Source organism: Dreissena polymorpha, chromosome 1 (genome assembly GCF_020536995.1).
Source record: "Dreissena polymorpha isolate Duluth1 chromosome 1, UMN_Dpol_1.0, whole genome shotgun sequence".
Classification (NCBI taxonomy): Eukaryota; Metazoa; Mollusca; class Bivalvia; order Myida; family Dreissenidae; genus Dreissena; species Dreissena polymorpha.
In genome coordinates, this window is record NC_068355.1 from 95117263 (window position 1) to 95132859 (window position 15597).

The 15597-nt window shown below is 33.7% G+C and overlaps 1 protein-coding gene across 1 annotated transcript in view; it reads left to right on the top strand.

Moving 5' to 3' along the window:
* Positions 1-355: 355 nt before the first annotated feature.
* The window catches only part of LOC127838484 (kinesin-like protein KIF27), a 40768-nt gene continuing 25526 nt past the window's right edge, over positions 356-15597 (top strand). Inside the window, 8 exon segments of the mRNA XM_052366311.1 lie at positions 356-454; positions 6451-6518; positions 7349-7486; positions 7656-7742; positions 8006-8113; positions 8428-8563; positions 9609-9755; positions 11132-11206. Of these exon segments, the coding sequence (XP_052222271.1) occupies positions 6465-6518; positions 7349-7486; positions 7656-7742; positions 8006-8113; positions 8428-8563; positions 9609-9755; positions 11132-11206 (745 nt within the window). The 5' untranslated portion in view covers positions 356-454; positions 6451-6464.

Genomic DNA, 15597 nt, shown 5'->3' on the forward strand with positions numbered 1-15597 from the left:
AGCCGGTAGGGGACCATATTGCTTGACAATAGCCTTTATGCAACTGTTTTTCCGGCCGTTTTCTAGTCGAGTGTAACCTTTTTCAGTGCAATGTTTTAACATAGTCTCTATTTTTATCCTATTTAAGGGATTTAGTAGTGAACACCTATTCATGCCCTTCCACTATCTCCACGAGCTAAAACCAGAACAACACTTTGAAGTGTAAAACATGCCTTTGAGTCAACTATGATATTTTTTAGAAAGTACAGCCCCACATGAAACGATTAGTTAGTATACTGTAACCTCTATAACCGCCGAGCTTACTTTTTGTTAAATTATTCTTGTCGCTTATTTAAGAAATTGGGTTCAAAAGATTCACGCATGCGCTTTGTGTGTACATTTTTGTTTACATTCGATTCGGGCAGAATGAGTTGAATACACCCGTTTTTTTGTTGTGTTATGTCAAAAGTTCGAGGTACACAAACATTTGACAACTTATTGAAATGACTGAATGTTGGAGTAATGCAAATGACATGTGCAAACTTATTGAAATCATCATGTCAAAGTTTTAAAGACTTTTGATTAATCTTTGATAATTATCATGATTATGGTGGACGAACCAGTTATCGAACACCTAAGAAATTACGTTAAATTTTCTTAAAATTGAAACACTTAAAATGACAAAAACATTTTGTTTTAACATATGACTAACAGTTCAATCATTGAATGATTTATCTGTAAAGTTTTCCAGCAAACTACCTTCAAGAATTTATAACGATGATTCCCTGGTTATTGTCACCTCTAGCAGACAAAACAAAATCGCAACCGATGTAAACATGACCTTTTACCCGACACTTCATAAATACTACTCCAATATATACAAAGTCACATGACTATCATGTGACCCGGACTCGGCAAAAAAATCTGCGTCTGCTGCAATCATAATTGCAAACGGAAATATGCTTTTTGGTGTGTAAATGCAGGTTTTGATAAATGCATTAAAAAAGTAATAGCAAAAAACACATAAAACGGTGTAAATAACAATAAATGCATCCCTATAACCTGTTTTTGGCCCATTTGTTTCAATCTTAGTAAGCAAGTAGGTCATTGACTTCATGTGCGACCATTCGTTTATCAATGTGACGTCATGCACACTTTTGCGCATGTGCATACAGAACCAAAACAAAACGTCCGATAATAGGTGCTGTTCAATAACAGGTACTTACACGATACATTTTTACATTTATTCTTATTTGATAATGATATTGTTTCATCAGTTCCTTTAGGCCACCCTCTTATTTTGAAAAATATGCCTTAATGCTTAGAAAAATTGATAATTTGTCTGTATTTAGAAATTTATGTCTGATAGTTTTAGCGTTGACACTTACAGGAGTAATAGAGACTCAGACTCCTTGTTTTTGTGTCCGGCGAGTATGTGAGACGCCTTTAAAATCATCTTTGAATTAAAAAAAAACTTTCCTTATTCCTTTTGCAAGATCAGAACATCCCAACTTTTGTGCATCCGAAAAATTTGCCACTAATCATTCTGCTTGAACACATGGACAAAAAAAGAATTTGAAATTATTGTCCCCTACCGGTGAAACAGGAGGGGTCTTATGGTTTGCACTCTGTGTGTCAGTCTGGCTGTTAGTCCGTCACACTTTTCTAGATCCTGCTATAACTTAAAATGTTCTTCATATTTTTTCATGAAACTTGAAACATGGACAGATGGCAATATGGAGATTATGCACGTCAATTCATTTAGTGCCTACGTCAAGAATTTTGATTGCTATGGCAAAAAATATAAAAGCAAATTGCTGACAATGGTGGGGTTTTATCGGTAGGGGACCATATTGCTTGGCAATCTCTTGTTTATTTTGGTCCCTGTTGCTGTCTATGCATTTAGTATAAATACAGGAACTTGCAAACAATTAAAGTCTGAATCATCGATTGAGGCCGGTTTTTTCTTTAATATTTTTGCTAGAGTGAATTAGCTTCACCAAACAGTCTCTCATTACTATAAAAATCATCACAATACACAAAATCGTTTACACAATGTTCGTTTTATGGCCCCAAGGTACTGAAGATGGGACCGGCTGTGAATCATATGAGCGTGAATAACACATGTCACTATCAATCTCTGATTTCAGTGTTTTATTGCAGTTTGTAGGCATTGTCATACCAACCACATATATCCGTTCCTACAGTGTTTATTTGCCCCTGATAGAATAGCATATAGCAGTTGAACTGTCTGTCCGTCTGTCTGTGTGTCAGTCCAAAGACTTTAACATTGTCCATTACTTTTGCAACTTAATATTTGACATGCATGTGTATTTCATGGAGCTGCACATTTTGAGTGGTGAAAGGTTAAGGTCAAAGAACAAATTCCAAGGGAAGTAACAAGCTTTAAAGGGATATAATTTCTAGTTTATATCATTTGGCAGGTACAGATCATTTTAACAAGGGAAGTAATATTTTTTTAAAGGGATATAAAAAAAAATTTTCAAAGGGGCGCAGTAGGGGGCATTGTGTTTCTGACAAACACATCTCTTGTTATATAATGTAACTTTTCAAGGCCATATCTCAGATAGGCTACAAGATTTCAAGATGAAACTTCATAGGTGTATAGATATCGATGAGGAAAATTGTTATGCATAAAAACAACTACCCTACACTTAATTATTTTTTAGGTTTTATAACATATATCAAGGGATTTGCACCCATCCACTTCAATGACTTATGTTAGTTATGTTATTATTATTTGTCTTAACAGTACTTGTGTGATCTTTTTATGCCCCGGGTAGGGTGGCATTTAGCAGTTGAACTGTCCCGTCTGTCAGTCTGTGCGTCCGTCCGAAAACTTTATCATTGGTCATAACTTTTGCAATATTGAAGATAGCAACTTGATATTTTGCATGCATGTGTATCTCATGAAGCTTCACATTTTGAGTGGTGAAAGGTCAAGGTCATCCTTCAAGGTCAAAAGTAAAAAAATACATCCAAGGGAAGTAATAAGCTTTAAAAGGGAGATAATTTCTAAACATGCCAAATGATTTTTAGAAATTTTATTTCAAAGCAGCGCAATAGGTGGCATTGTGTTTCTGACAAACACATCTCTTGTTTATGTAGTTTTTTAAACTCACAAAGGTGGACAATGAAATATGTTCCTGTTTCATCATCACTATTATAACCATCATAACATGATAGGTTGGTCTGTTTGGAGCCTGGTATGCTGCATGGTACCGGTACTTGCACTAAAACACCATTTAGAAAACCCTGCCCTTTTCAAGCCAACAAAGCCTGGACTGACAATAATTTTATTCAAGCTCTTTTAAACAGCTGCTATGTAAAAAATGTTAAAGAACATAAGGGTTCTTTTGAATTGTTTGGCTGTGTGACGTTATAAAAATATTTTGACAATAATTTGATAAGAATTTTTTGTTTCAGCGAGAAATAATATTTCTACTGTTGAAGTTGTGTTTTGTTGTTATTTTTTTTAAAGAACTTAATAGTGAATTTAGAGTTTATGACTTTATAGATTTTGTTGTAAAGTTAGATGTAGTCTAGAGGATGTAGCAGGATCGCAACACAAAAATGAACCACACAATTTATTTGAAACAGGTAATGCAGTCATGCAATCTTACATACACAACTCAAACATTCAATGTCACCAATACACAACTTCAATAAAGAACTCGGACAACATAGGGACAACATAGGGAATTATTCACATTTTAGTTAGAGCATCAGGCTTTAAAATGAAAATTAATACATATGTATTTGTCTAAAAAGAAAATGTATTTTATAACCTGAAACAACATACCGTAATTACTCTATGTTTTCGGACACTTAAAAATAATTATTTTATTACGTGTCCAAAAACTTAGATACGAAAAATATTAACAAAATACAGGTGTCCGAAAACTTAGAGTCGAAAATGGAAGTGTCCGAAAATAGCGTCAATTGTATCAGCGACTACCGGTTATAGCACGCGCTTGTAAAATACCATGCCGTATAGTATAAATTACAGTTATACATGTTTGCACTGCATTTTAAATAATTGTAAATGCTTAATTTATTTGACAGAAAGTTACTTCAATGCTTTACTTTGACCAACAAGTTCAAAAATGAGCATGTGATGTACCGATACACGCTTGTATGAACCTGTTATTAACGCAATAAAAAAGCAAACTATGAATTCTTTGTTTGTTCATTTCCGATAGTTGTTGTGTAACACCTTCCATTGTTCGTAAAACTTGTAATAGGGTGCATCACAATTTGAAACATTTAGTATTTGTCACAGTTATTTTACTGAGAAGGGGTAGTACCATTGCGGTAGATTATTGAACTGTTAATTGGCACTACCCCTGGTAATTGTCATAACGCTTATGCTATCGGGCGAAACCATTGTTTAATACCGGTTTACAAGGTTATTTACCAAATAACGCAAATGTAATGGTCCATTGCCCTCAGCCATGCACCGCAATGTTTTATGATGTTAATCTGGTTGTAAAACCCCATGATTGAACTGTCATTAGATGTCGAAAACAGGTTCGAAATTTGGTAAAATAGCGCTATAAAATATACTGTCCGAAAACTTAGAGACATAAAAAACGGACGAAAACTCGTGTCCGAAAATAAAGAGTCACAAAAAATAATTATTTTTGCTAAAAAAGGGGGTGTCCGAAAACTTCGAGTGTCCGAAAACATAGAGTAATTACGGTAATAATTAATATGGTAAGAATTCAAATGGGTGATTGACGTTCCATGACTACCAGTTCATGCCACTGATATTTGTGGACGTCGACTAATGGGGTTGTTAACCCTCGGGACTTCGGTTAATAAACCATTGCCCGAGCACACTGCTTAACATAAAACTCTGCATTAAAGGGTTGAAAACGGCCATAAAATGGACAGCCCGATTTTACTGGGCTGTACAATTTATAAAAATAGAAAACTTTGCAGTGTTGGTGGCGCAGTGCATTAATAAAAATCTAGTAATTTAAAAAATAGCTTTACTTATAATTAAATTAGATGGGATATAAATGCAATACTCATTATAAACTGCATATTGGCTGAGCCTAACGCTATTAAAAACTTATATAACGATGGCGCTGATTGGCCGAAATTTCTGATTAAAAATTACAAGTAGGTCAATCTGTTTTAAAATAGAAATTTTCCCTCAGCGTACGACCTTGACATTGCACTTTACAGAATGTAAACAATAAGAATTTCTATGCAGTTTGTGGATGTTTTGTCCAACTGATAATATATAGGCAGATACCGGTAGGTGTGAATAATAAGGTATATGTATGAATCATAACTGCAAACTTTCATGCCTTTGATTGTCACCTATGTGCAAAGTGAAAACAATATTGTTTTATTTCCAAATTATTTATTCAGGTTAAATGTATTCTGTATACATTCATTTGAAGCGATTTCAATATTTATTTTTAAAAATAATACATAAGCAAAATGTATTTCTGTTTTAGATTACATAAATATTTTTTTTTTAATAAATAAATTGAAAATATTTACAAAACAAGGAACAGAAAGACAATGTTAAATTATGTTCAAATGTAATACATACACATGATGCATAATTAAACTAAAAAATAAAAACACTTTATGTTGTATATTAATTGAACATAATGAACTATGCACACATATTTTATAATAACAATAAATCATTTTTATTTTTATTATATATATTTATAATTGTTAAAGCTGTTTTAATTTACTTCATTAATATACGTTCTGTTATGATTCACACCTTTACAGTATTGTTCACACCTATCCGCCTATATATTAAATAATTTTCAGTGGGACGAAACATCTACCCCTTTTCAACACAAATATTAGTGGAAAGAATGGGTTACAGTGGCACAAATTGTCCAAAAAACCAATTCAAATTGAAATTTTTACACATGATAAATCAAAGTAAGTTTATGTGGTTTCTTACCTGAAACGCACAATTTATTTCAAACAAGTAATGCAGTGAAGATGTAGTCCCTTCATTACCTGTAATACTATAGTGTGGTGTTTGAATGAATATTTGACATTACCAGGTGATTCAATTAACAGCAATTGTGCTGTTGACAAAGAAAACCATTGAACCATTGATATAAAAGACCGCTATAAAGAAATCTTGATTAAGGTGTGATAAATATTGCATAATCCAGATGCTTGCAAAGTGTGTACTAATACCAGATTGACAATAAATAAAAGGGAAACATTCTAATTATTTATATTATGTAGGCATATTTAAGGTTAAATTCTTTACAGCAATAAAATCAAGTCATGTCAGGCCGACAGCATGTTGTTTAAAAGGATTGCAGATGGAATAATTGTGAACACATTTTTGTGAAAAAATAAGTTCCAGTAATTTTTTAAAAGCTTACTTATTTAATGGGAAAATGTAAAGACAAAATGTGTTAAATTGATTACAACGAGTTTTTACTACTGTTTTAGCTAAATAAGAAAGAATGGAGGCTAAAGAGAAGACGATGCAGGAGGTGAATGTCAAGGTAGCAGTCAGAGTAAGTACAGAATACAACCAGAATCGCAAGTGGTATAGGGTGCTTCTAGATAAGCACATCTTGTTTAGCCAGACCAGTTTGGTAAAGTTTTATAAAAATGTGTGCATTGTTCCTTTTCCATTAAAAAGATGTTTCTGCAAAATTCAACAGTTCCCGTTAAACTTATAAAACTTTGTTTTGATTCATTCAGAAGGCCAGCAGTGTTGTGGTGGAAAAGGCAGCCACTTATTATTGCATGATTGGTCATTGTCGGCTCGGGTACTACTAACATGTACCCCGGGTACGGTATATACACTAAAACGTACCCGGAAATTGTAACGCTAAATCGGTCGTTGTCGGCTATATATTTTATAAATAGTTATGTTCATTTTATGTCAATTTTCTGTTAAATGGCCTCTAAATTATCGAAACTCATACTCAAGAAGCATTTTGATGCAGTTTTTTTAAATAGAAGTTTGTTTTGTAATTACGGTAATCGGTAGTGCGTTTTACGACATCGGATTTTGGGTGGGAATAAAAACTCGAGTACAGTCTAATAGCGGCCGGGTAAGTTTGAGTATATTTACCGTACCCGGGGTACATATAAGTATACTTACATGTACCCTGGGTACATGTAAGTAGTACCCGAGCCGACAATGACCAATCGAGCCTTATTATTTCACTTCAGCTTTTCCATACTGCATAGGGGAATCATTTTTATATTCACTCAACTTCAGAGATTCTCTGATCTTACTACACTAAAAAGAACGAAACAATTATACTTTTAGTAGTTTGATGTTTTGTTGTGCACATAATGAATGCACATTATTTTGTTAATAAATCTAATTCAGGTTCGTCCACTATTGCCAAAAGAAAAAGTAACTGGGGATGATATGTGTGTACGAATTATACCATCAACTAACCAACTTATTCTTGGCAAAGATAGAAGCTTCACTTTTGATGAAGTTCTTTCACCAAAAGCTACACAGGTACTACAATGTTTTGACATATGTTTTTTGTCCAAATATTGATAACATTTTTCCAAAACTAAAAATCCTGTATTTTTAGTTTCATATATGTCTCAAAATTATTACTTTACTTCAGCATGTGTCTATTATCTATTAAAGTGTTATCATGTTTATATTGTCTGTTTTTTAGGAAGAGTTATACAGTGTCTGTGTTGAAAGTCTTGTGAAGTCTATATTCGAAGGATACAATGCAACAGTATTTGCATACGGACAAACAGTAAGTTCATTAAGTAGAAGACATCAGTATTTTATGAATGGTAACCGTATATATGTGCTTTATATTGAGTTTTAAACTTCGCTATGTTCTTTAGTAATTTAATGATAATTATAGTTTTATTTTGAATAAGTTCACGATTTGAACTGCTGCAAGTAATGTGTGTACATGTCAAACATGTTGCTTCACATTAGACACATTTTTGCAAACTTGCCTGACATATTTCAAGGTATATTTTTTCAAATTACCCTTATAACATGTTTCAGGGTTCAGGGAAGACATACACCATTGGTGGGGGCAATGTAAGCATGGTAACAGAAGACGAGGATGGGGTCATCCCTAGGGCTGTGCGACAGATGTTTGATATCATGAGTGTAAGCTAGCCTTACTTCCTAAAATAGATACTTGTTCTAAATTGAGGGATTAAATATGTGATCCTAAAGCACATGCCCGGTGTATAACCATTCCACTACAGCTTATTTAATAATGTTAATGCAGTGCAGAAAACATCTCAGTATTTTCAAATGTTTCTAAAAAAGTTGGTCAGCAATTGCTTTTTTATTTCAGAGTATACGTATTATGGTTTATTATGATGCATTTGTTGTACTAGTGTTTTGTGAAACCTTAAACAATAATGTCATTCCAGTTTAATAATTATTGCACATAGTTTTAACCAATTTTTTCACAGATTGACAAGAGTGTAACATACATTGTGAAAGTATCGTACATAGAGATATATAAAGAAGAGTTGCGGGACTTATTGGAACTGAATGTTGATAACAAGCCTGACCTTCATGTGAGAGAGGATGACAAAGGCAATACTGGTAGGTGCATAAGAATAGATGGTGTAAGTGTAAACATTATGGTGTGCCTTTATGGACTTTAAATTAATTTGTGTTTAAGTTTCTTTCATATTTTTAGATACTGTAAACGTATAGAAATTTGTGGGTATGAAATTTCGTGGTTTAATGAAAAGCAACTAATTCGTTGACACGTAATTTCGTGGATTTCAAATTTTCGGGGAAGACTGATCGTCATAATAATTAAACATTTATTAAAACAACCAGAGTAATAACGAAGCATAATCTGCTAATCTGTGTTGACCGCAAGACTTGAGGTTAATGTGCACTGAAGCATGAAAGTGTTTCCGATAATTGTCGATAAGAGCGATAAAGCGGCGCATTTGTAGGTCCCTGCTCGCTAATTGCCATCTATGTTGTTTTGACAATATTTGCACTTCTCAGCGCAAATGGTCCCATAGTAGTAATAAGTACCCCAAAATACATGTGTGAAAACCGTGTCTCTTTTAAATTTAATTTGCGCAAATTGACATATATGATAAATCTGCAAACTGTTAATTTTACGACGTCACTTAAAAGAAATGTGTTTTTCGCCACAATTGGTAATGCTATTTATCATATTTATTTTCCATGTTTAATAAAATGTACATTAACGATGATGAATAAAAAAAGAAAAACTGATATATATAGTGTAATGTGACCTACTGAAGTAAAGTAACTACATGTATTACAAAAACAAATATCTCGGATAACTGACACCACAAGAAAATGTTCGAAATGACACTCGGAAATGACCGATTTCGGATTAAAAATGTATAAATAATCGTTGGTACTTGAATTCGTGGTTCAGTGGACCTACGAATTCCACGAAAATTCGTACCACACGAAATTTAATGGTTTTACAGTATCAACACAGAATTTAAGTGAATTTGAATGAATCAATTATTTATTAAATAAACTACTTTGGTAAGGAAAGGACAAACATGCTTCTGACTTGCCTATTAATAGTTTATCAATTATAACTTCACAATTTCAATTGTGCTGTTGAATTGTATGTCTGTGATTGCAGTGATAATCGGTGCCAAGGAGGTCGAGTGTGAGAACCTGGATGATGTAATGAGCCTCCTGGAGTCTGGGTCAGCTGCCAGACACACCGGGGCCACAAACATGAACGAGCACTCTAGTAGATCACACTCCATATTCACCATTACCATAGGTATGCTCGTATATGGGTATATAGGGATAAGGGTTGGGTTCTAGTCAATCACACTCCATTTTCACCATTACCATAGGTATGCTGGGATATGGGTATGCTGGAATAAGGGTTTGATTCTAGTCAATCACACTTCATATTCACCATTACCATAGGTATGCTGGGATATGGGTATGCTGGAATAAGGGTTGGGTTCTAGTCAATCATAGTCTTTATTCACCATTACCATAGGTATGCTGGGATTTGGGTATGCTGGGATGAGGGTTGGGTTCTAGTCAATCACACTCAATATTCAACATTACTATAGGTATGCTCATATATCGATATGCTGAAATAAGGGTTGGGTTCTAGTCAATCACACTCCATATTCACCATTACCATAGGTATGCTGGGATATGGGTATGCTGGAATAAGGGTTGGGTTCTAGTCAATCACACTCCATATTCACGATTCCCTTTACCATTTGTGATCTTATTAAAGCACATACAAATAATAACTATACCATACTATTCTTCTGTGCTTAAAACCAATGCTGAACAGAATATTATTTTGCTTAAGTGTCTGAATGATCAAGAGTGATACAAGTAGATAATACTATTAGTTACAGGGGGTTTTCAGCACTGTCTGCGCCTCCGAAAAACGGAGGCATTCCCAAAGCAAACGGACCCGATCCCAAACCGAAATTATATAAAAAAATCCCAATTTCCAATCCCAATTTTTAATTATTTTTTTTAGAATGAAGTGACAAAACATTGGAGGAGCTTTGTGATGCTTTCAAAAACAGAAAGCAGATAAAAGTTTTGCTGTAACTTGTGTGACTAACCAGTGTTTGTTTTTGTCAAAAATATCTGCTATAAGTTTTTGACTGTACAGTTCTTATCTCAGAGTGTAACTGTGACTGAAAAACAAAACTGCAGTACTTGAATAACCGTTGAACATCCCTAATAATGCATGTGTTTATAATAAAAACTTTATATGAAGAAGACAAAATAACAAATAAAAACATATTTATTTGTTAAACCACTGACTTATTTAAGCATGATAAATTCACAATGTTTTCCGAAAATGAGCCGTTTCATCGAAGCAAAAATTCCCAAAATGCACAATTTTGTGAATAAAAAATTCCCAATTTGGTCAGACTCCTTTTCCCAAAAAAGGCAGAAAATCCCCTGAGTTACACTGTTAGTAAATGATGGTGTATCCGCTCTAAGCCAATGGGATTAGGTCATTTTTGTAAGATGTGAGATATTAGATAATACATACATTTTAATGCATGTAACACATAACCAGCAATAAACAGTTTTGCAACATTCTGAGTACATGAAAGAACAATTTTTCGTACATATTGCCTTTAAAAAAAAATTATTGTTTGATTTCAGGGCAAACTTGGACAGAGAACGATGTTTTGGCCAGTAAAAGGAAACCATCGGAAGAAGAGGAAGTAGATGATGACCGTAGGTTTTCTTTGCTTTCTATTACACAGTGTCATTATCTATTATCATGTTTTTGTTGAGAATCAAGAGTTAAAAGTGGACATTATTTAAGAGACAATAGCTACTCAAATGAGAGTGTGTGTGTTACAAAATGCACAAAAACATGTAAAATATCAAATGAATAAAATAGCTTTGTGCCTTAGAAAAATATCATTATACCCTTGCTAAAAAAGTTTGGGAGGGGGGATGTTGGAGTGTCATTGTTGGACCAGGGTATACATTTGCCTTGAACTTAGACTTTGACATTGTTGCCATGCTATTAGATTGGGGAGCACACTTCCACAAAATCTTTCTTAAACCATTAAATTTAAAATTTAATTATGGTATTATTATTATTAGCTCGGCGTTTTCGGAGAAAACCAGAGGTATTATCATAGCCAGCTCGTCGTGGCGTCCGACGTCCGCGTCGTGCTAAAACCTTAACATTTTTTTTAGGTTTTGAACATTGGCTCTAAAATCAAATTGCTTCCACCTACAACTTTGAAACTTCATATGTAGATGCACCTTGACGAGTTCTACATGCTACACCCATTTTTGAGTCACTAGGTCAAGGTCACTGTGACCTTAAAAAAAAAACAACAAAAATTCTGACAAGCTTTAATTTATTCAAAACTGCACCCGTAGCCGGGCGTGGCACCCGTTATCGGTGCTCTTGTTAAATTATTATACTGGATTTAAATGGCGCCCTTTTCATGCAAGAGTGCATGTTCAAAGGCGCTTGGTATTTATTACCTTGGAGTGTAGATATGCAATGCACATTTTTTAAGTGCAGTGATTCATGTGTTATGTGCCTGGAACTGAGCCATTTTTATGGAAGAAGCATAAAAGATGCAACATTTGTGGAGAGAGGTAGTAACTTATTTTTCAAGTGACCATACCTTTTTATATTTAAATATGTCGACACCGTGAAGTTTAGAAATGCACACAATGATTATGGGTAGTAACTTAGTCACGTGTTCTTGAAATTAGCCAGAAGCATGGTTCCAATATTACATATACAGTCCAACCCCTACTTCCGGTCACCCCTCATCGCCGGTCACCCCGTGTAGGCGGTCGGTCTGTGCCGCGACCGTCGATAAACACTATATAATGCACCCCTCTTAAGCGGTAACCCCGTTTCTCCGGCCAGCGGCCAGCAATTTTGCATCCCAAATGTTAAATTCCCCCCATATGAGTGGTCACGCGCAAGTAAGTCAGTCATGTACATTGGCAAAATTACACAGACGCAACGGCGAAAAAATCGATACGTACTTCCAGTCTGCCGTTTAGGCTCTGTAGTACTGAAGCGTGATGTGTGATAAACATTTTGACAGCCAGTTTGCAAATTGCAATTAATTAGCGGCGGATTATCGGGTTATCGGGTTAAAAGCAATATGCCACCGTTTGATCTTTTTGTTTCCGCACGTGCGAATGTCACCTATTATTACTGGAAAGGAGATTCTTAATTTATAATTTATTATTTGTAGCTCATACTATTTCAAGCACACATTTATGACAATTATCGGCTAATTAAAAGTTAAAAAGAACAACAAAACTTTTAACCGAAATCAACTGATCTACATGTTATCTTTGCTACAAAGTTTTTATCCAAAAATCAATACACGCATGCTTTCAAACCATGGGTATGGCGTGACATTGTACATTGGTGCATAATTTTCGCGCGCTTTTGTCGGGACAAAGGAAATACACGATGCTAGAATTTGTAAACCTCTTGTTAACATTAAACAATCGGGAGTGTGTTTCGGATTACAAATTATTATTCTCATTTGGGAATAAAACAAAACATTTATATTTGTTTTATATTTACAATGATTTCAATATTAATTTTGATAAAACCCTTTACGCGGCGAAAAAATGTTTTTATAATATTATGCATGAAAAGCACGATTACCAGGAGGATTACACCCGGCTGCTATTATCAGTCTCTTAAGTTACTGGCCACGATTTTATCGTGAAGGAGATCACTGTCGGGACCAATTCGTGCGGTAGGTATTCAAAGCCATAAAACTGCAATAAACTGATTAAATTTTTTTTTATCGATTTATAGTGACACGGGAGTTATTCACGCATAACTGATTCACAACTGTTCCCATCTCAAGTGCATTGGGGCCATACAACGCGCATTGTGTAAACAATGAATCATGAGAATGATTCTTTTTCATTGACTTGATTCTGATGATGATGATGATATTTATGATGATAAGAAAGATGAATAGAATTTTTTTTTGAATGAAAATGTTGTCTTATAGCTGATTTTAGAAAGGAAGAAATAAAATTATTTTAAGTCTATACATTGTTTAGTACATGTACACATATTTACCATTTTGTTTATACAAAAATTGAACAGTTGGCCATGCACTCATCAACTCCAGACTCCCTATGACCCAACCCCCTCTTTAAGAGGCCACCCCGCTTAAGCAGCCAATTTGGCTGTTTCCCTTGACTGGCTGCTTAAGAGGGGTTGGACTGTAATTAGCAATTAAATGATTACTTGAATCATTTAATGACCATGAAGGGTAAATGTGCAAGACCTCATATTCTTGCAGTTATCTATTTATTCCCTTTTTGCTGTATAAAATGTAAGTTTATGCTGCAAATTTCTTTGACAGTTTTCAAAGGATAAACATAAAAATTCAAATATTTTATCACTATAGAGTGAAGATGTTCAATTTTGTTACATGCAGCAATCCTTATTTGTTAAATATGTGCCCTTTAACTACTGCTATCAATGTTAAGGTGAATGTTGTCTTGTTTGTGTTGATAGCCATGGTATTTAGTGCTGACCTGAGGGACGGTATGTAGTGTACAAGTTGCTTTTCATCTGCACAACTTGTTTAATTAAACCACTTTTATTTTTGGGTTAAGCATTTCCACTGGTTTCTGCTAAAATACAGTTTTGTTTCATAACATTTGTTAAAAAATAACTATTATATTTATCAAGGTTCTTGTTTCTATGGCATCTCGGTTAGTTTGGAATCCTTTTTGTGTTGGTATCTTTAAACGTGTTTATTGTTTAAATATAGAATTGCTTTCATGCAAGTTTTTCATTATTTGAAAAGGTATTTTAGGCTTGAAGGTATTTTAAGTGAAAGTTTGTAATGAAATATTGATTTTTTTTATATAATTGTAAATGCTGGAAATCTTTTGTGAATTTGTCATTATGTTATGGTATGTTTTCTTTCATAAGCTTAAAGATAAAAGTGACATAAAACAAAAAAAAGACACCATAAAACTATTGGTTTGATTTTACGCTGCAATTATTTGTCTTGGATAGACATCTTTTTCCTAGACAAATATTGACTATTTTGCAAATAAATGAATTGCCAGTTTGCATCTGAGTGTCAATGATGATAACATTTAGATGCAATAGAAGTCAGTCATCATAAGCAAATTAGCATTACAAATTTTGTGGAAAATTCAACAGATGATAGCAAACTTTTGAGAAATTACCAGTTATGTCTGAATTTGTATACCTGATTTGTTTAATAAATTGCGTGAGATTGAAAATTGCTATATAATTTTATTATTGTAAAAAAATAGATTACTCGATCTATAATTATTAAATATAAAAAGTGAATTTAACCTGGCATATTGCATTTACTGATTGATGGACAATCTTGTCAGACACAAATCTGGATTTGTTAATACAACTACTAATGTTAAGTAATACAAGAGATTACAATAAAAAACATCATGACTGCACACAGATCATATGGAACTTTGCCTTAGCAACATTTCAAATGCTGATAACACAAGTTGATGCCCGGATCATTGTCCTTGTAGAAAGTGAAAATAAAGTCAATATATGTTTTGATTGGTATATTTTATGTTTTTGTTCTGTTTAATATATTAAGTTTTTTGTTTATTTTTATTTAATAAAAGTAACTTTTAATTGTTAATATCTAATAATTAGCAGAAGACAGTTTGGTTAAGATAATAAGATCGTGGACAAAAGTTGCTAGTTTGGTAGGGTAAGGCCCTGGTAGTATTTAGTTTCCATGCGATATACTGGGGCACTTGGTACTTTTTCAAAGGTAGAATTCTTGGATTTCATGTTGTGATATTCTAGTATGGCCTCTGCTGAGTGGCATTGTGGGTCATCAAATACCATCTTGGTTTAAAGATGATGTGTTGATAATGAAATAGTAATTTTAGACAATAAATATATCCATTCTTTTGATTAGGTAGAATGTTAAAAAGTTATGTATTTATACAATACTATTCTAACTACCATAAGTATTTGGTGGATACAAACTTCATCTGTTTGTAATTGTTATATTTGTACAATTATATCAAGACAAGTGTATTTTCCAGTAAAACAAACCTTTTTTGACCATTTACCACTTAATAAG